Source organism: Pieris napi, chromosome 14 (assembly GCF_905475465.1).
Source record: "Pieris napi chromosome 14, ilPieNapi1.2, whole genome shotgun sequence".
Classification (NCBI taxonomy): domain Eukaryota; kingdom Metazoa; phylum Arthropoda; class Insecta; order Lepidoptera; family Pieridae; genus Pieris; species Pieris napi.
Genome location: NC_062247.1, coordinates 2,392,455 through 2,417,176, shown reverse-complemented (window position 1 = coordinate 2,417,176; position 24,722 = coordinate 2,392,455). Strand labels below are relative to the sequence as shown.

The 24,722-nt window shown below is 31.5% G+C and overlaps 1 protein-coding gene across 1 annotated transcript in view; it reads left to right on the top strand.

The window, feature by feature from the left end:
- Positions 1 to 24,722, top strand: part of LOC125055860 (nephrin) — a 434,287-nt gene that overhangs the window by 388,376 nt on the left and 21,189 nt on the right. The window contains exon 15 of the mRNA XM_047658511.1: positions 4,113 to 4,316. Within this exon, the coding sequence (XP_047514467.1) occupies positions 4,113 to 4,316 (204 nt within the window). The remainder of the gene's footprint in view (positions 1 to 4,112; positions 4,317 to 24,722) is intronic.

Sequence of the window (24,722 nt, the reverse complement as noted above, 5' to 3'; positions counted from 1 at the left end):
TTCGGAAAAGTGGTCAATATGATCACGTTCAATTGCCACAACGCTTTAAATTGTTGGCTGGAATTGAATCGACAGTCGAATTATTTTAATTTATTTAAACTGTTTTAGACGATGAATTGTATTAAAGATGTGTTCATAACAACCCTTTTTTTGGCACTAAGGGTATGTGACGTGCTAATGTATTACCTTAATGCAATTTAACCTACCAGGAGGTAGGTTAACCCTAAATTGCATTTCAAATCACTAAAATAAAACGTTGTACGCACTTACCACCTAATTTTATTATGAATATGCATTTTGATAGTACTATAATTATTATATATAGTCTCAGGTGAAATATTTAATTTGTATTTAAGACACCATAGTATACTCAAAATATATATTAACTATATCATATAACTGGTTAGCGACACCCAGCACCGGTTCGCACTAGACTATAATATGACTTTTTTCAATACTTCCAACAATTATTGTTATTTTCCAACCAACATAGTATCCCGACAAATTATGAAGCTAAAATTGTTGTGAATAATAATAATTTATTTGCAAGGAATATTATAGTGGTACAATCTAAACTGGCGTGCAAATATGTCTTAACAATTGCTGATTAATGATTAGTCTATATTTTATATTCTTCATGTTAATTTATTACTACTTCACATTTTTATGTACTAAAATATGTATTTTGTAGCAATAAAGGCTATTATTATCTATAGGTGAAAACCGAATTTAAAGCGTTTTTAATATTATTGTTAATACAGACGCCGCAGAGGACTTTGTGTGTCTATTATTATGTTTCTCGTCTAATTTACCTGAATGACAATTATAATCAGCTGTCCTAATTACAGCATACCAAACCCATAGCGAACAATATCCAAATATCTTCGACTATTCGAGACCCCATTAGGGCTGAGCTAATTAATATTTAAACACTCGAAGAATGTCGTGCAACCGAAATTTAAGCGAGTGCCGAGTTCCCGGGGTATTTCGGGCAATTTCATAACTTCCCAAAAGTTAGCCGGTCCCCGAATGCCCGGGTAAACTTCACGCCTCACTGCACTCATACTTCTGTTTATTTAACGATCTGCCATCTGGCGTTTATATACTGGATCTGATAAAACATTAAGCCAAATGAGCTTTATACAATTTTACTCGTTTTGGGTTCTGCGTAATGTAATACTCACTATTACGACTGTCTAAGCTTTCAAATCGTTGGATGTTTAAATGACTTTTAAAGTTCGGTTTCATTGCTTTAAAAATAAGTTCGGTTCAAAGATACTTTATTTCTAAAATAATTACATTCACTTAGTGAGAAATTTTAGAGTAGGTTAGTTATGTACATCGTGTTATGTAATTATTTGATAATAAGCTATATAAAGTAAAAATTATTTGCTAACAATATGTACATTGTACATATTGCATTAAGTTAATAATTTGTCTGGGTTATACCGCATAGACTTTCCCCAGAGATTCCACTCCTGTCTATTATAAGTCTTCAGAGATAATCTGTTCTCCGCTATTACATCACCTGAGACATTGTCTGCCTTTCCTTTCAAATTCAGTACGGTTTATATAATATCTGTAATCCAATTTCAAAATAATATGAGATTTGTACACACTAATGAAAATCAATAGCTTTAAGTGGACATGTCAAGAGGAACAGAAAATTGGAACAACAACTGGTGACCAAGGTACAATGAACGCAAAAGAGGAAGACAATATAGAAGGTGGACATACCAGATTAAGGAACAGCAGATGGTACATGGCAGAGAGTGGCAGACAGTACAGACAGAAATTACGGGATTTAGAGGAGGCCCATGCCATAAAAGAGCACGCAGATGTATAATAATGTGATGATATAAATATAAATGTATTTAAATGTATGTGAAATAATTAAATCATTATTAGTATACACTTTCTTAAATCTGTTATTTTTTGTGGAGTCAAGATCGATTAATTACTTTAAATGCAAATACACCATTTAAGCGCGTTTCCTGGCTCATAACTACGATTTATTATGACGTAAACATGAGCATGTATACGTTCGTATTAAATACTAATTTATCACCAGTACAATTAACCTGACGTAAACGTTACGTAACATAATCGAAAATTTCTGTACTCAGTACCGGCCAGTTAGTATAAAGCGAAATATTTTTTTGCTCAAAAATGGACACAGTATTTATCAGGACCCGTTTGAACCCCGATTGTCCGCCAATACTTTTTACTTTTTTTAGTATCTTAAGAATAATTTTATGCCTCAAATCTAGTCGTGTATCAGGCAAGAAAGTTATTTTTATATAACAGCATGAGGCTCATCTGATATTAAGTGATACCGCCCATAGACACTTACACTGCCAGAGGGCTCGTAAGTTCGTTGCCGGCCTTTTAAAATTGGTACGCTCATTTTTTAGAGGAGCCTATTCAAATTGATTCGGTAATACTTCAGTGGGCAGCTGCTTCCACATCGTGGTAGTGCGTGGCAAAAACTGCCTTAAAATCCCAGTTGTCGAACTACGGACGTCGAGATCTTACGGGTGGAATATAGTATCCCCCTCGACGTACGATTATGAAACTCAGCTGCAGGTATTAATCCAAACAACTCGCCTGAACGCTCTCCGTGGTAAATGCGGATCTTGCTTACGAATCGGTGGCACTTCGACCTTCAATCATTTATTCATATAGGTAACACAATGTACACTTATGAAAGTCAAAAAAGAAATATACATTAAATGCTTCTAATTTTACATTTACTGCTAGTTCTCAAATCAAGGGCGTAGAACGGAAGAGAAGAACTGGCAAACTCTCTGCCACTCTTTTTAATCGCCAAGTTTTTTGTTTTACGCAACATAACAGATAAAAACGTTACAGGTTTAAAAAAAATTTAAATAATAAATAAACAACGGTTATTCAAATTTATTCGCCTTTTATGGATTTTTAAATTACGATTGTGGCAGCGCATGTACATAATTTATGGAATATCGTTTAATATTTTTACGACTCTAGTGTGCGTTATTAACGCCAACGATTTAGATTTTATTTCGATTAATCAAAACTTGATTAACACGTAAGGTGTAAGCTTTTATGGTTTATGTTTGTTTTATTAAAGGTTGAATTAAAACTAACTAGTTTCAGCAATAAAATCAATGTAAATTTCTTAACCTAGACGTTCTCGAGTGTAAAATGATCTATTACATAAACTTAAGTAGCTAAATTAGTTTTTTTACAACTATTTATTCTTTATTCTACGAGCACTTAATATATAATATAGTACGTTCTTGAATAAGAATATTTCTTCAAAAAATATGCTTAATGAATTTGATTTTATCTTAATTTTATTTCCTGTATTTATAACTTCATAATTGAATTCATTAATTTGAAATTCTATAGAAAATCTATCTACCTACCGCCTGCCTACACAGCCAGTTATTTGTGAGTGTGATAGGTTAAATATAAACAAGAAAAAAATCGAAGGTTTTACGGGTCATGGTTTCCCGTGCGAAACCGGAGTAGCGATGAGTTTAATGAAATTTCAAATTTTGTATTGGTTAAATGCATTAATTTATGTGATATAAATTGTAAGTATTAAAAAGTAAAAGTAAAAAAATCATTAATCACATAGGTACACTTATGACATGTCAGTAAAGAAATACATATTAATGCTTCTAATTTTACATTTACTGCCAGTTCTCAAATCAAGGGCGTAGAACGGAAGAGAAGAACTGGCAATAAACTCTCCGCCACTGTTTTTAATCGCCATTTTTTTGTTTTACAAAATGTTTGTAAGGATCTGCAACCATTACACCATGTCCCATGTGACATTTTAAGTAATTAATAATAATAACATAAATTAAAAATAAAGATTTGTCCTCTATCAGCAGGAGGCATGGTGAAATAGGAGCACGCACTTACATTCTCGTGGGAACAACACGCAAACACATAGTCGAAATAATCGAAATATTTAATAACAAACTAAACAGTACACTAAAAAAATTATCTAACTACCGTAAAAAATTAGCATTACGCATTCATTTATTCAGCGGAACTTGAAAACATTACCAATGTCTAATAGTTGTAAAATACTCAACCTAATACTTGATACCCTATTTCAGCATCAGAAACAACTTTGGGTGCCGGAGCCGCGGGTGCAGCAGGGGCTACCGTCATCGGCGCTGGTGCTGCTTTAGCCTTGGCCGTAGCAGCATGGCGAGCAGCAAGACGAAGGCGTGCTCCAAGAAAAGCACCCCCGTCTTCTCAGCTCGATAAACCAACAGATCATGACGATGCCGAGCCGGACCTTATACCCAATAATTACTGTAAGTAACTTATTAATTTATATTCAGATATTATTTCAAAGGAGATTTTCAGAAGGAGGTTAACGTTTTCTAGATACTCATGTAATAAACTTTGTGTGTGTGTGTGTTTCTGACCGCTAAGCTATAATACAAACTACTGACCTTAGTAACTGGGACCTTAGGGCTGACCTCTAAGACTCAAACTCAAAATAGTTTTTTTACATATAACCAAGTACACTTATGAACGTCAACAAAAAAGATCTTCAATTGATTTATTACCAGTTCGCAAGTCAAGGGCGAGGAGTGGGCAAGAAGAACTAGCAAGAAACTCTCCGCCGCTCGTTTTAATCGCCAAGTTTTGAGTCATACAAATTGTTTGAACTGGAGCAAATCAATCCCAAGGATTACGATCATTTAAATAATCGTCAAGTTTATAAAAAGCTTTATTGATAAATTTAGGTTTCATGAATTGAATTTATTCAGTGATAATTCTCTAATTTCGCTTGGGAGTTTGTTGTAAAAACGATTACAATTTCCATATAAGGTTTCTTAGGACTAGTTAAAGAAACTTATTATTGTTATTCGTTTTCCGAGACATCGCTATTCGACGTTCCAAGTTCGTAGACTTTCTTTACATTTTTAAAATTACCATTCTGGTTTTAATAAACTTAATTAGAAGCATTTCCTTTCAATATCCGTTCTGTAATAAGCTACTTTTATTATAAAGTAATAAATTATGACACGGCGTGTGCCAGGGGATAATGATACTTATAGCTTGGCGCTCATCTACCTTTTATCTGTCAATGAAGGTAAAGTTTAAACTCTTCATGTTATTTATGTTATTAGGAAGATAGATTCGATTTTATACAAGTTCTTTGGTGTATTTAGCAGTGTTGGTCTAGTGGCTTCAGCGTGCGACTCTAATTCCTGGTGTCTTAGGTTTGATCACTGGCTACTCATCAATGGACATTATTTCTATGTGCGCATTAAACATTCGCTAGAATGGTGAAGGAAAACATCGTGAGGTAACGGCCTTGCCTAAGACCCATAACGTCGACGCCGGTGTCAAGTCACCTATTAGATTGACAAAATATTATCAAAACATAGACAATCTTACAGCTAACATACATATTATAAAACAAAACACTTAGACAGTATACAAAGCCTAAACAGATTACATTGATAAGCAATATATATGCAACAGAAAAAATTAGTAAGTATATTAATAGACAAAAGGTAAAAAAAATTAAAGGAAACTGAAATTTAACCTAAAACAAACGACAATTAATCTAAATATATAAAACAAAGTCGTGTTAATTACACCACTTATAACTCAAGATCGGCTGGACCGATGTTAGTTATCTCTTTTTTGGTGGATTCTTCTCCGCTCCGAATAGCAGAATAAGTAATAAAATATCGGAAAAGTTATCAAATAACAATAAATTAATTAATTAATTTTACCAATGCAAACAATTCTTTCGCGATGGCAAGCAATAAAACATTTCTGTATTTGCAAAAAAGTTGTATTATTATTGTTATTAATATTACCTAAATTAAGTTTAACTAAAGTTAACACGATATAATTTGACTGTTAGGCGGAACGAAGTTAGTCGAGTCAGCTAGTACTTAATATATCACAGAAAAAACTAAATTGTTAGGTGCTAAACAAAGTCAAATTTTACAAAATCTTTGGTCTTATATTAGTCTAGTCGACAAGTTGAAAATGGAACAAAATAGAGATACTACTCTTAAAATTATGTGCGATAGCTCATTGGATCCGGAATGACGTCTAGAAAAATGTGCTAAAAGCGTGTATTAGCACATAAAAAATTGCAAAAGTTATAGACCATTAAAGATGAAAAAATAATGGCATTTAGTTTTTTGCCAATATTTAATAAACTATTAATATTTAAGAAATTTCAAATAAAGATTCTGAAAGAAGAGGAAATTTCTAATAAAAAACTCCTGACTCCCAGAACTCTATCTCCATTATTTATAATGTTAATTTAACGCTGAAAATAGGTCTGCGGGTGACATTTTTAGGATTCGCGCGTGGCGTCAAAAGCGACTACGGCACATTAATTAATTTATTTAAGGTATTGAATTTTTTTTTTTAAATTTGAAAAAATTATGGTGTGTTCTGAACACTATAATTAATTTATTCCCGTTGAAAATTTTACTTAAAGTTAATTTTTCAACAAGTTAAATAATTGTTAACTAACGAAATTTTCTCGAACGACCGTCTTAATTGTAAGTGAAAAAAAATGTTTAAATAATGGTCGTAAAAATATTTCGCTTCGTAGAGCCTTTCTTACATACATACTTAACAAGATCGTGCCATAAAAGTTAAAAAAATATTTATACTTTGTTTATAACAATTTTTTTACTTAAACAAAAACTTAAAAATCCATGTAATGATATTAAAAAAAAATTTTTTTTTCTAAATCATCATATAATCGTTTTTTTATTAATACAAGATATTTATTGATTTGCAAAAAAAAAAATTCCCGCCATTTGTTGATAATTTTTTTTTAAACAAATTGATTAAATCAATATTTTTTTTTAAAAAATTAACACAACTTTATTACATTAAAAATTTTATGATTTTAAAAAAAAAATTTTTTCCTTAATAACAATTTTTAATTGTTTATAATCGTTTTTTTTTAATTTTCTATTGTTTAAATAATTAGTTAAGAAATTTTTTTTTCCTAAAAATCATAATTGACAGTCTTCTATAAAGTAACAGAAAAAAATTTTTTTTTAATCAACTATTCTATTGTTTATTAACTTACCAATTTGTTAAAAACAAATATTCAACCTTTGTTTATTTTTTTTCTAAAACTTCTAAAATTAACAAAAACAACCATATATAACAAAGTATAGAAAAATTTTTTTTGTAAATTTTTTGATTATCATGAATATTACTTTTATTTAAAATTAAAAAAAAAATTTTCTATACTTTGTTATATATGTTTGTTTTTGTTAATTTTAGAAGTTTTAGAAAAAAAATAAACAAAGGTTGAATATTTGTTTATAACAAATTGGTAAGTTAATAAACAATAGAATTGTTGATTACAAAAAAAAAATTTCTGTTACTTTATAGAAGACTGTCAATTATGATTTTTAGGAAAAAAAAAATTCTTAACTAATTATTTAAACAATAGAAAATTAAAAAAAACGATTATAAACAATTAAAAATTGTTATTAAGGAAAATTTTTTTTTTTAAAAATCATAAAATTTTTAATGTAATAAAGTTGTGTTAAATTTTTTTTAAAAAATATTGATTTAATCAATTTGTTTAAAAAAAATTTATCAACAAATGGCGGGATTTTTTTTTTTTGCAAATCAATAAATATCTTGTATTAATAAAAAAACGATTATATGATGATTTAGAAAAAAAAAATTTTTTTTAACATCATTACATGGATTTTTAAGTTTTTGTTTAAGTAAAAAAATTGTTATAAACAAAGTATAAATATTTTTTTAACTTTTATGGCACGATCTTGTTAAGTATGTATGTAAGAAAGGCTCTACGAAGCGAAATATTTTTACGACCATTATTTAAACATTTTTTTTCACTTACAATTAAGACGGTCGTTCGAGAAAATTTCGTTAGTTAACAATTATTTAACTTGTTGAAAAATTAACTTTAAGTAAAATTTTCAACGGGAATAAATTAATTATAGTGTTCAGAACACACCATAATTTTTTCAAATTTAAAAAAAAATATTCAATACCTTAAATAAATTAATTAATGTGCCGTAGTCGCTTTTGACGCCACGCGCGAATCCTAAAAATGTCAACCGCAGACCTATTTTCAGCGTTAAATTAACATTATAAATAATGGAGATAGAGTTCTGGGAGTCAGGAGTTTTTTATTAGAAATTTCCTCCTCTTTCAGAATCTTTATTTGAAATTTCTTAAATATTAATAGTTTATTAAATATTGGCAAAAAACTAAATGCCATTATTTTTTCATCTTTAATGGTCTATAACTTTTGCAATTTTTTATGTGCTAATACACGCTTTTAGCACATTTTTCTAGACGTCATTCCGGATCCAATGAGCTATCGCACATAATTTTAAGAGTAGTATCTCTATTTTGTTCCATTTTCAACTTGTCGACTAGACTATATAAACTAATTTACTTAGCGCTAATTCTTCACTGTAAATTTTACCCTCAACCCTTAATGTATGAGCTCAAAGTGTGACTCTTTCGATGTCAAAGACTGACACTTCGGTGTATAAACATCGTGAAGAAACCAGCATGTTGACAGAGATTTCTTGCCTATTTTATGAGATATAGAGATCATAACGTATAAATAAAATCTGTACCATTCTTTATTTTTTAAAACGGGACTTACACTTCAGCTATCGTTCAAATATAATAGTTTTTGAGTTTTAATAACTCTGTCACTTTATAGCACCTGAATATCAGAAAAGAATAAAGTGGATACTAAATTTTAAAAGCGATATCACACGTACAACTGTTATTTTACGTTTAGAACCTTTTTTGAAAGTAAAGCTATCGACACCGAAAATTCGAATATAAATGTTTTGAAATAAAATTTTTGTTTTAACCAGATACATTCACATTTATCTTTTCCTTTTCCTTTTCGTTGCATGCTAAAATTCTCTTCCGTATTTTCTAAAACAAATACAGCAATGAATGTATATTTTGTTTATTTTCAAAGATTTGTTAAATGAAAGCCTTAATTGAATAACTTGTATGAGTCAGTTATATTTTATTATAGATAGATTTGTCAAAACATTTTATTAACTAACAAACAGATATACGACGGTGCTACAAGTATTTATTTATGTATTATCTTTATACTTTAGTTGCTACGATCTTTGGAGACCTTTATTCAGTTCATGAACCTCTCCATATTTCTTAAGTTTTCTTCAACGTTTCCTCCTTTTCTGAGGTTAACATCTAAGTCTTTTTGATAGCGTCTTATAGTATAATATGGTGCTTTCATTTTCGTTGTACAACCAAGTGCCTACTTTTCAATATTTGAATTCGATATCTGACTTCTTTTTGTGTGTTCAAACTAATAATAAAAATCCTCCTGTTCATGGTCTTAGATTTCTGTCTGCTTCGATTTTTTTTTCCTTACACACGCCGAAGATTATTCTGCTCGTAGGCATTCCGGTTTCCTCACTATGGTTTCGCGAGCTAGTGTTAATTCCGCAAATAGAAAGTAAAGTCCATTCATGTCACAATTCTAGTAACGTAGTATCATTTAAAGTAATGTTATTTTTATTAGTGCTCAGTGATTCTAACGCTCGTGATTAGGGAGCTAAGACTACCCAATGGTACGGTATCTGCTCTACATCAGTAATGTAGAGCAACTTGTATTTTTGGTACGCAACGAACACTTGTAAAGTTTCTAAAGAATTGTAATTTGACCTCTGTCTTGTAACTAACTGCAGACAATGTTAAATTGGTTGGAGTTAAATCGGATTATAGTTGACCTAAATACACCTTAATGCTACGAGATGTTCCGTTCAAGTTAAAATAAGTAACGAAATGGAACAGGGCTTTAGTGACATGAACTAGATTAAAATTAGTTCAGTTATAACGGTGACATAATCGTACAAAAATAATATTAATGAAAAGATATTACTTTGCAGTTTTACTTCAATTTTGTGGAAGAACTTAAAGTAACTGTATAGTATTTAAAAAACATATTATATTTTTTGTTTATAATATAAACGTTTGGGTTCTTTGTCTTCTATTTTGTGATAATATTGTTAGAGGTGTTAATAAAGTAGATTGTAGAGAGATTGTATTCACCACCGCTGAATCTGCAACGCCGTGGTTTTGGTGGAATCGGTTCAGATGTAACTGGTAGCTACTTTGACATATTGGTTGTTTCTGGTTTTGTAAGAAAGATATTTTGACTATTCCCATTATTTTAATATCTACGCAGCTCTGTTCTCAAAAGCAACCCAATCCAATAATGAAAGATTTGATTTCAAAATTTATTTCTTCTCTCGTTTAGTGGTTATTTGGCATATATGACTGAGGAGGTTTGAGTCCCAGTGTAAAAATGTTATATTTAATTTATGTAAATTTTAATTAAAAAGCAAAGTTGTTAGGTTCCCGTGTATTTAAATGTTATAAATACTTCACAAACATTAAATTTACAGTTTTGTACTTTGTTATTTCGTAAAAATGTTACATGTTAAACAAACATTTCAGACAACCCAGTACTAATTGGTAACACGATGATTTATTTATCTCAGTACGAAAACAAAAATCTATTTGTGTTAATTAACTTGCTCGTAAAATAGGCCGTGGCAATAGTTAGTATTTGCTACGTCGTAGCGCTACGTAGCTACGGACAATCGGTTATTTATAACTGGCATGATGCTAATAAGGTTTTATTTACTTAAGAATAATACGGGTTGTCATATAACACTTCACCTCATTTTGTTATATATACATTAATAGGTAAGATTTAAGTCGGATAAATGATATTAGTAGTTTTCCAAAAATAACCTAATACCATGTTTACCACGAGACCAAATAGCTTTCACTCACAAAAAAATAGTCTGATAAACAGGGTCTTTCTAAGAATACTTTTCAAACGTTAAGATTTGAAAATTAATAATTACTACCAATTTATGACAAATGACTCCGAACTAATGAGCTATTAAATATAACTCAGATTCCTTATTCATGTATGATAACATTATAAAGAAGTAAAGTTTGTGAATTTATATGGGATAATCTTTTAAACACTGAACCGATTTCGAAAATTGTTTCACCTATAAAAAGTCAAATTATTTGTTAGGTTCATAGGTTATAACGCAAAAACTAAAAGATGTTTTTTGACGTGACAACGTCTTATAATTTTATGGAGCCGGCTGCACTCACGAAAAAATATGACTCATGCGGCGTTACCTCGCTCTGAGGCGTTCCATTTAAGGCTTGAAGTGCAAGCGAGAGCGCGAAGCGACAGAGAGGCACAATCGGACTCCGCGCTCTTCAGCGTTCGACATCCGTCTCTCTCCTACTTGAGTGAGCGATTCGTGACGTTGTCACGTTCAACTATCGTCAGTAAACCGACTTTACAGACAAACGATTTTTTGCGGTAGTGGGATTTGCACAATACGTTGGAGAAAAACATTATTGCCATTTTCGTTAGTATTTATAATGGTTCATGAGAAAGGGACCTTTAAAATTAAAAAAAATCATGATATTAAATACATACATGATATTATATTGTTATATTAATTGTTGATTATCAAATAACCAAGACCCTAATGGATTCCACATACATTGATATAAAGCTCCATACGAGTAAATAAAATATCCAGAGTGCGTGTAAACAAAACTTGTTAAATATTCTATTAAGGAAAGGTAGACCTTTTTGGCAGAACATTTGTGCGTGTTACGAATTCTGTCCCTTCCACAACTTTCTTTAATTTCTAATGTAAAACACGGTGTATTGAATTTTATATGTTTGATTTACTAGACGCATCTATTTCAATACACTATATTATACAATGTAATGGTATTTACTATTAGCAGCGTCGCTTTATACTTTAAAGTCGGGCTGTAACAGCGGTTAATTTTAAAGAAATTTATTCACATTAAAAACAAAAACATACTTGTCATTTACGTGAGAAAAAAATAATAATATTGAAAACATAAAAAGTTAAATATATCACACCACCGTCGTACGCAATTAATGCATTAGAGTCTACCAAAAAAACTTCGTATGCGAATTCGAAACTGGTCCACTGCTACTATTTCCCGTATCTCAGGAAGCTGTTGTAAAGATTCGCACCGAAATAGGTTATATTTTTGCGACCTTATTCAGTTCGAATTCTAGGTAGATGTACCTATAGTATTAGTGTTGTACCGGCTACGTGTGGGATTGAAGTGAAATTTATTTTTAACTAAAATGCATAATATACAGCTGCTTGTACAAATATTGTTTAATTTTGTGTCAAAGTATTGATTTGAGAACTGGCAGTAAATGTAAAATTAGAAGCATTAATATATATTTCTTTAATGACGAATCACAAGTGTACATTGTGTTACCTACGTGAATAAATGATTTTTGAATTTTGAATTTTGAATTTTTGAAGTAAGAGTATGATACATTTTTATTTATTTTGTAAACCTAAAGTGGTTTCAGTTTACTAGTTGAAGCGTATGGGATATGCGTCTATCAAATATAATAAATGTGAGACTATACAATTGTATATAATTGTTTTCGAACTGTTTTTAAAAGTAAAATGCTAAACTTAAAAGGTGTTTGGTTATGTTTTATTAGATGTTCAAAGATAATACTTTACATATGAGTTGACTAATTTTATTTTAGATGAGACTGAAGCTTCATTTCGCATTCATTCTTTTTAAATCTTACCTGAAGGTCTGAAATAACAATTTGTTATATACAATTTTAGTAAGATTTTTTAATCAATTGCATTTTCAAACAACGAATAACGAAAAACGTTAATAATAATGTCAACTAACTATTATATGTTTTGGCTAAAATAACTTTATATTTTAGTTTTATATTTATCAATTATTTTATTATTTCTACTAATATTGAAAATACTTTAAAATACAAGAAACAATGAATGAAAATGTTTTTTTTTTAAATTGTCAATTTGCCTCTGTAACTATATGTCTATTTTATACAAGCCTCCTGTGCCTGCGCGAAATAGTTATTGTTTCGTCAAAAAACTTATCCAAGACCTTCGCTAACCTCTACACTAAGCCAAAACCACTGAGGCGATTTGTAAGAATTATTGAATTAGATTGAGTTAATTTTGACTTCCATGTAATTAAACCAATTTTTTAGCACTATTGTTTTTCTATACCTACTAAACTAAAAGTGAAGGTAGAACTTCGATGTGATGGCCAAGATCAATGTTATTATTTTTAATATTAAAGCAGTTGCTCCAATTCAAACAATTTGTATGACTCAATAATTGGCGATTAAAAAGAATGGCGGAAAGTTTCTTGCCAGTTCTTCTTACCCGCTCTACGCCCTTGACTTGCGAACTGGTAGTAAATGTAAATTTACAATTGATTTAACTTCTTTTTGACGTTCATAAGTGTACTTGTTTACCTATATGAATAAAGATATTTTGAGTTTGAAAGCTGCTCTTTACACATAAACCCAGTTCTACAACCAAATGTAAAACGGTTTTAAATATTCAACTATTTTGTATCAGATAATAGTTCGTTTTATTTTCGTATTGACTCGACGGATAGGGGCTCCACGGAATGCCTTTTATATAAAAATAAAATTTTAGACACTGGCAATCCAACCGCTTTCAAATATTCATGTATTATACTCGTTGAAAAAGCTCGTAACTTTTTCAGGGATTATTTGTGGGATTGAAAACAAACACCTCGAGCGTTTTCATGAAAATATGTTTTCCTTTACTTCAATTTAATTATTTATGATGGCATCTTTGAAAGCCTCGGTGATTAAAATTTTTATGAATATTATTGTTAGAGATAAATATTTATGGTTTGTTTATTAATTGCTTACTTATATCTAATATACGTATAAAATTCTCGTGTCACGGTGTTTGTAATTAAACTCATCTGAAATGGCTCCACCGATTTTCGTGAAATTTTGTGTAATTATCATTTTATGAATCAGGCATCCATTTTTCATCCCCATAAATGTTAAGGGTAACCCGTATTTTTTTTTTAATATTTTTTTAACAAATATATTCTTTTTTTGTAGGTTTATGATACAGCATATAAAATACATATAACCCTTAATTTTCAGCCCTCTACGATCAACCCCTATTTTTTATTATAGTAGATAGTTATTTCTTTTTAACTAAAAAAAATGTTTCCTAGATATAATATACATGGCCAAACAACGTGTGCCGGGTCAGATAGTATATATATATATATGTATATCAGATGATATATATATCATGATGATATATATATATATATATATATATCATCCTCCAACATTTTCCAATTTACGAAATCCTGCTAATGTTTTGTATGGCTCTTTATACCTAACTAGCGGATGCGACAGACGTCCTGTATACACGTCTTACATACAAAAAAAATCAAAGAATGTAAATAATTCTCGACTCCATTTGGACACACAAAAATATTCATCAAAATCTGTCCAGCCGTTCAGGAGTTGAATTACGAACACATGTACAGAATATTTATATACCAGCTTGTATAGATAAATAACCTAGATAGCGACTGCAGCGCTATCTGCCGGGCTGATTTGTGAATCTAAACCATCCAGGGCGCCGCCTAAACGCATACAAAAAACTAATTCCAATCGGTCCAGCCGTTTAGGTGGAGTTCAGTGACATACACACGTACAGTATATATACAAAAACAAAAAACAAAAAACAAAAAAAACAAAAACAAAAAAAAAAAACATGGCGATTAAAAAGAGTGGCGGAGAGTTTATTGCCAGTTCTTCTCTTCCGTTCTACGCCCTTGATTTGAGAACTGGCAGTAAATGTAAAATTAGAAGCATTAATATTTATTTCTTTAATGACGAATCACAAGTGTACATTGTGTTACCTACGTGAATAAATGATTTTTGAATTTTATAATTATATGTATAAAGATCTGAATATACAGAGAGTTATAAAAATACTTCAAAAATTATTCCAAGCACTAATCGCTACTTTATTAAAGAACATTTTGTTAATTTATTTAAAATTTTACATTTTACAAACCCATTATAAACGTTTCACGACGATATCACACGATATTTTAATTTAATATTAATAAAGAAAAATCGTTATTATCTAAACTTGGAGCTCAGGGAATAAATTTTTAATTGAGTCTGCTTAAACCGATAAATTCCACTTTGTAAACTAAAACAGAATTAAGATAATAACTAATAACGTTCAGCGCATTCAAGTTTTAATCCACTGAGGCCGGCCACAGATTATACAAAGTACAGTTGGTCCTTCTAAAACGCACGTGAACAGTCTGCAAGATTGACTTTTTAAATTTACCATTAAAAATTTAAATCTTCACTTTGTATGAGAGTCATCGTCTTGGTATCAATGGCAAGTCCTGCAGTTTTACATAATTTTACACATATATATAAGGCCGGCAACGCACTTGCGAGCCCTCTGGCAATGTGAGTGTCTACGGGCGGCGGTATCACTTAACCTCAGGTGAGCCTCCTGCCCGTGTGCCCCCTGGTATATAAAAATGTACGGACAGTAGAGGTAAAGAACTTGGGTCTGCCAGTAGGCATCGGTATCCTGTCACTTCTCTTGTCATCTTGTCTTAAATATTGTGATTTTGATATAGATTTTTAATTCGCTGTAAAGGTAAAAAGTAATAAATCTCAAGCGTTTCTACACTTGATGTCAACTGTTTTAATTCTACTGCGTGTTGCTTTAACGAGGAACTTATCGAAAAAGTGTGGAACCCGCTTTATGGTCGAGCTTCTTTTTTTAAACTTCGGCGGTACCAAGAAAGCTTTCGGATTCTTCCTTTTTTAATTAAAGTGAATGGAATATATTAAAAACAAGAGAAATAATAATAAGGGTAACATAAAGTTAGTTACTATTTCTTTCTTTTTAAGTATAAAAACATAGAAAGAAAATATTCAGTAGCTATTTTAAGAATTGTAACCCGTCTCACCTTCACGTCTGGCGTTTCACGACAGAGTGCTTGTGTGTGTGTGAGTGGTATGGAACCGTTAAGACTTCGGACCTTCCAGAGACGAGCGTGCCTTAAGGCCAGTAACGCAATTCCTTTTGTTGCATGTGCCCATGGGCAGTGACCCGTCTACTCGTTTATTTCCTGTCCCATTAAAATTCAGTAATTTAAAAAAAATTGTTACCGTGTAATACAGACAAACAAGATACGGTGTCCCCACTTTCTAAGACTCATATAATTATAATTAAAGTAAATTGTATTAACTTAAAAATATTTTTACGACAACCTATGGCGTTACAACCTCGAGATAGACAGATTTATGTATCTGTACCTAGGTCACCTTTTTTTTAATAGACAACTAGGTGATCAGCTGTCTGTGACTGATACACGCGATTTTTTAATCGTAGTCTGTATCACCATGTATGTAATTTGTAAATCTGTGGCTATAGGTCAAAATGTGATAAATGCAATTTCATTATTCTACAGGACAAGCAATAAAATTATTATTAAATCTTGAAGGCACTATTAAAATATGAAGCATCTTATCATTGTCTGATCTATGACCACAGAAATAAATCTTGCTCTTTTTTATAGAACAGGGTCAAACGGCCAGTATGGTCACCTGATGTTAGGTGAAACCGCCCATGGATACTCTCAATTCCAGAGGGCTTGCAATTGCGTTGCCGGCCTTTTAAAAAATTGGTACGCTCTTTTCTTGAAGGACGCTAAGTAGAATTGGTTCGGAAATACTTCACTGGGCGCGGTAAAAACTGCCATTAAAATAACATCGCGGATCTTGTAATTATTTAAATAATTGGAGACTATTAAATGTTGTTAATATGAATTTTAATCTATAAAAGTTTCTAAAAATAAAAAGAACGAATATTCTATTTAAAGTAACTTCCAGACCCGTTTATGTGAAACCTATTCTTATTTGAACCGCAACGGTGAACTGTGGTTAAGAAAATGCCGGGAAAATGGCGGTCATTAGGCGGTTTAACCCATTAAGCTAACTTTAATTGAGCTTTATATATTTACTGTTTATAAGATAAAACCATTCAGTGTCAGTTATTTTTAACCGACTTCACTTGACACTATTACTAAACACTAAGGAAAAAATGTTAGTGCACAGTGGTTTTATGTGGTCATATGTGGAACGAATATAACAAGAGAAAGAGAATGAAGAGACCCGAGTGTCTTCCCGTAATGAAGGTAACACTTTCTTATGTTAAATATTTTAAAGAAACTAGACTTTAATTACTTATTAGTCTGAAATGAGACTAGATTATAATGTCCAAGAATGCCTCACAATAAAGAAAAGCAACTGAATAATACAAGGTGTTTTGAGGCGAATCTTTAATAGTGAAATTATCAGAAACCAATCGTACATGTTAATGAAACAAAAGATTGACGCTATCGCTTTGTCTTCAGATTTCTGTATCTCTTTCTTTATGTGTTGAATGCATCCAAATATTATCTATTATTCTTCTTCTTCAAGTGGTTCTATTGCTAAAGGTTGGCTATTAACATCTTGAATTGCCGGGTATCTTGCGCTAGTCCAAACAGCTCCTCGGCGGTCTCAAATACGTTCCGCAACCACGATTTTTCCTTCTACTAGCCCGTCTCATGCTATTAATTTTGTCCATCATTATAATCTGCAACACGTATCGATGATGACGCAAAAGGCGCCCGAGATATGCGACTTTCCGTATTTTAACAGTCTGCATAAACTTTCGTCTCGAATCGTTGAAGGACTCTTTCTCACGTCACTCTTTGGGCGCGAAGTATGCGACAGATATCTCAAATACTTCGAGGCGCCTTCTTGTGTGTTTTAATAGTTCATGCCTTATAGTATAGTGCTTCTGCAATAGATTTAAACTACTTTCGTTTAATCTCCATGACGTCACATGAAAAACGCTACTTTTTGATGTCAATAATAATTCTTTAGTGAAAAACAACGCATCATTGTAAATCCCTGCGAGCAATTAACATAAACACTGAATAGTGCTAATTGAAATTAGGTGACGTCACACAATAATTTGTCAATCACCGCTGCGTCTCGCCGCGGAATCACGCGAGCTTTAAGTGAAAAGCGTGTGCCGTGCAGCACGCAAAGGCTTAAGCTGCGACAAAAGCGATTTTTCAGCTTACCGAATTCAAGCTTAAAATATGTGTGAAAAATTATGTAAGCTCGTTAAGAGCAGTGATATACGTATATACAAAAATATACACCTTTAATAAAACACAACTAGCGCCATCTAATGGCGAACAAACAAACTAAGTGTATTTCTGAAAATAGAGTGGTTAAGTAAGGACAAAAATACTTTTTACCCTCAACCCAAACTATCAATCTCATGTATAATCACACTAATAGACAAACAGAAGACTTCTACAATAGAAAATGATTATATATTGTTTTTAAAACATCTATTAAAACAGGTTCTTAATATCTCGATTAATGTTTAATAAAACTTTTTGGCATTTCTAGTAACCAGAATGGGTTTGCATTATGCTTACAAGTAATTTTCAGGATTAAGCTATAAAGGATTTAAAAATATTAAAATGGGTAAGAATAAGGAAAATGTAAGATAAAATGTGGGGAGTGCCTTATTATTTTGCGTAAGTATTATCTTTTTAATGGTGTCTTACGATTTTTACCAATGTGCAGATTTCCTTTATAACCTTTTTTTATGTAATAGGAGGCAAACTGTCAAAGTCAAAGTCAAAAATCATTTATTCGTGAAGGTAACACAATGTACACTTATGAACGTCAAAAAAGAAATACACATTGAATGCTTCTAATTTTACATTTACTGCCAGTTCTCAAATCAAGGGCGTAGAACGGAAGAGAAGAACTGGCAATAAACTCTCCGCCACTCTTTTTAATCGCCAAGTTTTTTGTTTTACACAATGTTTGTAAGGAGCTGCAACCATTACACCATGTTCCACGTGACATCTTAAGTAATAAGTCTGTTAAGTGTTAAGTAATACCATCGCCCATGGACACTCACATTGCCAGAGGGCTCGCGAGTGCGTTGCCAGCCTTTAAATAATTGATAAGCTCTTTCCATGCAGGACCCTAAGACAAATTGGTTCGGAAATACTTCAGTGGGTAGCTGGTTCCACATACCATTGAAATCCCTCATTTTAGCAAGGGAATAGTTACTCGTTAACATATTATGTCTGCGCACACACTTGTGCAATGTTTCGCACTTTATTTATAATAATTTATATTATCTCTATAGATAATATAAATTATAATAAATATACAATGTGTTACGAAGATATAAACATAGAAAATAACGGTTATATGTAAAAGGAAGGTGTTACGTCAATATAGGAAGTACATAGGTTTTTGTTATTTTCATACATAATTTACCTTAACCCGAGTCGCATCTGTGTTGGGGTCTACTAATGAAGGTACCTTTTTTAGAATACTCTTATAATCAACATTAAGGTGTGTGGACTTTTAGGCTTCAGTATTTATTTAATCAAAAATACTCAAATATATGAAAAATTAAAGCATTAAAGTACAGAAATTATTTTTGACAGTATGACAATGACAATATGACAGCAGCTAAAATACGACATTTGAACATTGACCAACTGGCGACACGGATGTTACAAATTTAAACACATCCCGTACATGTTTATATATTAATTTATGCACATTCTTTTGATTGTCGATCATGTCTTTAAATACAGTTGTCAAATATATTAAACGACTATTTTTTAGCATCTAATTTAATTTAAGATCTAACCCAGTGTTACCCAACGCTGGTCCCCGCAAGGGGGCATTTGGATTGTTCAAACAATTATTTGGATTTTTGATTACACTTTTTACTTATATATTTTTAAAATTTACTTATTGTGTTCCGTTAACTTCGTGGTAATATTTCCTAAAACTTATCATTTTATATAAATTAAATATATAATATATTATATACAATATATTACATAGGGGCAGAATTTTAGAAAGGCTAAGGTAGGGCATAGTACCAAAACGATTGTGAAACACTAATCTAACCTAATATAATACAAGCTCTAGTCACTGCCAAAAGCGATAATGGAACTTCGGCATCGTGCTTTCCAAAACTCAGCGTTGATTTCGCTATATACAGCTAGATTCAGCTTACGTACTAAACGACGTTCGTAATTAAACATTTCTTGCACAGTAATTATAGAATTTCGCACAGAATTATCTTTTTATTAAAAAATATAAAATCGCGTTCTTCATAGGCACAAAAAGCACTAACGATACGCGATAATTAAACGTTAATGTGCATCTCCGTGCTCGCTGCCAACTAACCGCACTGATCGATATAAGTATACTAAGTGAAGTCATTTTCATACACCTGGCATAGCGGAAATTATGTTATATAGACTTTTTTAATGAAAAATTCACGTTTGAAAACAGAAAGGGCCAAACATTAAGTTAGTGCTATTAGTAAGTTATTTCTTTATCATGTAATTAAGTTTATTTTCCTAATTAATTTCTTATGTTTGTTTTTTTTTTCGTGTGTGATTTTTTTATTAATTATGCATTCTTTAGGGTGACGTGTTAGGACAGGATTGTGGTTTTTTTAATTATATTTCGTAGTGACTTTTAATCTCCTTTAGCGGCATGGAAGCCTAAAAGAGATTAGGTCGCGCGTTGAAGTAATTTTATAATTAATAAAAAATATACACGAGTTAAGCCGTACAGAGGAAATTATTATAAGTTGCCTTGCGATTCTGTAACCCACTTTTCGAACTCTCACAGCGGTTTTAGTAGTTTATTGTTTATCAGAATGCCAAATCGTAAAATTACTGCTTTGCGACTGATTTGAGCGCGACGCTGTGAGAACCGCTTTGAGAGTTCGAATAGTGAGTTACAGAATCGCAAGTCCTTTTTTAATATTGGAGCATGAAGCAGATGCTATTGTTGTAATTTACTAAATATGCACAATGCTAAATACTCTATATAATACTTATTTCTTACGCATAATATATAAAGCAAATTGTTCATACCAAAAATCTCATTAAAATATATACTAAGATTGGAGCAAACAAAAATTCTTAGTATTAATATAATTCCGTAAATGCTCATTTTTCGCAGAACCAAATAGTCATTCCATTACTGGAATATAATATGGAATACAATTATGGCTTATAACTCAAATATTACGTGTGTGAACAAAATAAATAAGAAGAATTTGTTTTTACAGTCTACGATTGTGATGTTTTTATATTTAATATTTTTGAGCGATTTTTATACAAGTTCTTTGGTGTATTGAGCAGTGTTGGCGTAGTGACTCCAGCGTGCGACTCTCATACCTGAGGTTGTAGGTTCGATCCCCAGCTGTGCACCAATGGACTTTCTTTCTATGTGCGCAATTAACATTTGCTGGAACGGTGAAGGAAAACATCGTAAGGAAACTGGCTTGTCGTAGACCCAAAAAAGTCGACGGCGTGTGTCAGGCACAGGATGCTGATCACCTACTTGCCTAAAAAGATTGTAGTGCCACTGGTTATTTAGTTTTAGCAAATAAAATTATTAATTTGTTCTAAATTTTCTATAAACATGTAAAACCCTTAAAAACCAATACCATATAACCAAAAAGGTAAAAATAAATTCACGCATAACAATCTATAACAAAATGTACGGTATTCAAACTTAACAACCGATCAAATAAAAGGTCATCTCATATTCATAACGCCAGGCCGTCCCATAAATTGTTCAGTAATGAATGTTCCCGCCCCAATAAAAACTCCCATGCTAAATGGGTACCGCACAGTGGTGAAACGATTCAGTTGTATTGAAGTGATTTATAATAGTAAATCCATAGTGTTATATTATTGACAAAAAATATAAATATACAAGCCAACCCGATAGACGTTGTTCTATGATATATTTCAAGTAGGATTTTAAGATTAGGATATTAAACAAAGTATGAAACTACCGACTGCAGCGCCATCTGCCGGTCTGATTTATGAATTTGAACCACCCAGGGCGCCTGTCAAACGTATACAAAAAAATTCATTCAAATCGGTCCAGCCGTTTAAGTTTCAGTGACATACACACGTACTGTAGAATTATATACATATAAGATTCGGTGTTACCACTTAAGTCTATTTTGTTAAGTTGAACGTTAACTTAATAAGGTAGTTAATGCATTCAATGCATTAAGCATTTTAAGCCAGTTTATATAATAAATTCGCTTATATTATAAATCCTTTAAATAAGTGTATTTATTCCTGGGCATATTATGTATAAAATAAATAAACGAAATAAAATTAGTGATCATTAAGACGAAAGAGTAACTTTAACTCAAAATAACTTTATTCATATATAGGTACAGATACCGGCAATTTTCTTGATCATTAAACAAGGGAGTGGGGGAAAGTTTGCGCATTGCGGGACACAAACGTCAACTGATGTACCAATCACGCGATCGACACGTCACTCTCCCGCCGCCACGCACCACCGATTTATTACCGTTTTATTGATTAATTTACGTTAAACGATAGCTTTGAATTTTAGGAGCTTGGTTGGTCATACGCCTAGATTTGTTCTGTTTCGAGTATAATACTGGTGAGTCACCATTGTTTTAAAATTGTTTATATTTTCTTTGTACATACAACAAGGCTTCAAGAATATTATATTGACCAGATATAATTCCTTAAACTTATTCCGTACTTCTGAGACCCGCCAAATTTCGTCATATAATACTATACAATTTCTCCACTGAGCGTTATTGTACTGTATCATAGGATTTATGTGGAGAGCGAAGACCGCATCGCCTCCTGTGAAAATTTTAATGCTGGCCGTGCGAATGACGTGAAATTCGCGGTTTGCGGAACGCCCGCGTTGCCGTCACGCGATACAAATTCACTTGATTTCAATTTTAAACAAGAAAACTGTTGTTCCTTTACCTTATCTGCAATTTATTTCATTGTGAAGATACTATGTTTCCCTTCTACCTACGCTACTCGCATTACGCATGTCAAAAATTAAATATAAAGATCAAAGGTCAATCTCAAAACCTAATTAACCAATCTTGCTTGAATATTCAAGTAAGAAAACCTATTCGTTTTTACAAGGGTTTGTTTGACTGAATACCTTTACGAAATAAAAGTTATATAATTTAACTAAATACTGAGGGTATTTGGCGAACATTCTAAGAACTACCCTCATATTCAGAAAATAATTAACTGCAATATTTTATTAAAGTAATCTGTCTCGTTTCAACACAGCATTAACATTTGACAGAAAGAGGCAATAGAGATATCTATAAATCTTTTTATATACGTAATATAGAATATGTTGGCACAGTTCTATGGTAAGATTCAACCACCTTCGATAAGACCTGTCCAACGACAGGCGTTGAAGGAGTTTATTGAAAAATATTTTGATAAAGCACCCGCTTCATGAATATTGACGACGTCCTGAATATTCAGGGGCGACACTAGCAATTGAAAACATGCCGGGGGCCTCCATTGTCGCTGTCCGCAACGCTGCACACCAAAATCCGAATACGAAATGAGCATTTAAAAGTCAACGCCTGATGCGATTGAGGCATTTTTAATTTTGACTTCTTGCAAAAATGTATTACAAGCATCAAAGGCAATTGGATTTTTGTAACTATATTATTACACTGGGGAATTTTTTAAATGTATTATCGAAGATCCTCCAGTTATATCACTCTATGGTATGTAATACTTATAGAAATTTAGTAGTTGTATCTTGAGTCTGTGATAAATTCATATGAAACAAACATAACAATACAAGTTCTTGAACGCGGCATTATATTATTATAAAATCATATTTATCAATTCATGTTCTTTTTTAAATCTATACGCGTAATAAAATTCCAAAAACAAAATATAAAGTATTAAAATTATCTGTGGTTTAAGACGGAACAAAAAGTGTATATACCACACACTGTACGCGATATTTATTCTTAATTCAAATTAAGTTTCAAAATCACCATAGACAATTAATTAAATTCACAGTTTAAGTTTAAAACATAAAACTGCTTCCGGCGTTTAGAATTACTGCTACAATGTCACAATATTTCGTTATCATACGACCACGTATCTTGTAGATAGTAAGCCCAAAATACGATATTGGTGTGATCCTGGTATCGGTAAATGGGCTGTTATTTACAGCCCAGAATACAACAGCTGTGATGTCGTAAAACCTTACATTATATCGTTTTAAAATTTTACAATTTCTTTTATTTTGGCCAAAATAAAATCTAAGTAAGTCAGTAATATTCAGAAGTTTGGATTTCATTTACCAAGCCATAATTGACTCGGGTTAGCAATGACTTCCACAAAAAGTTTGATGATGTAAGCAAAATACGTTTGTTTAGAAAACAAAGCAAATTTAATAGAATACATGATTTTCTTTGACTTATTTTAAATTTTAACTCGTAAGTGCTTTTTACATTAAGTCTCTCTAGTATATATTTAAAAGGGTTGTGAAATTATATTGGTGATACTGTTGTTAATAACTACGTTTTTATTTGCAAATTTAAAGTAAATATTACTTAGCGCAATAAAATAAACAATTTAAAATAAATAAGTAGTGCTATTAAGGAAAACAATTTGTATAAACTTGGGCACATTATTGCAGCACGGAGTCTATTAATTATTTCTTCTAGACTCCGTATTTTTACTTCACTCTGATTCTTTGTTTTTGTGAATTATAAAATTGTATCAAACCAAGACAAGAAAATAAATAAATGTAAGGTAATGATTTTGTTTAATTTTCTTTACAAAGTAAGTTAAAA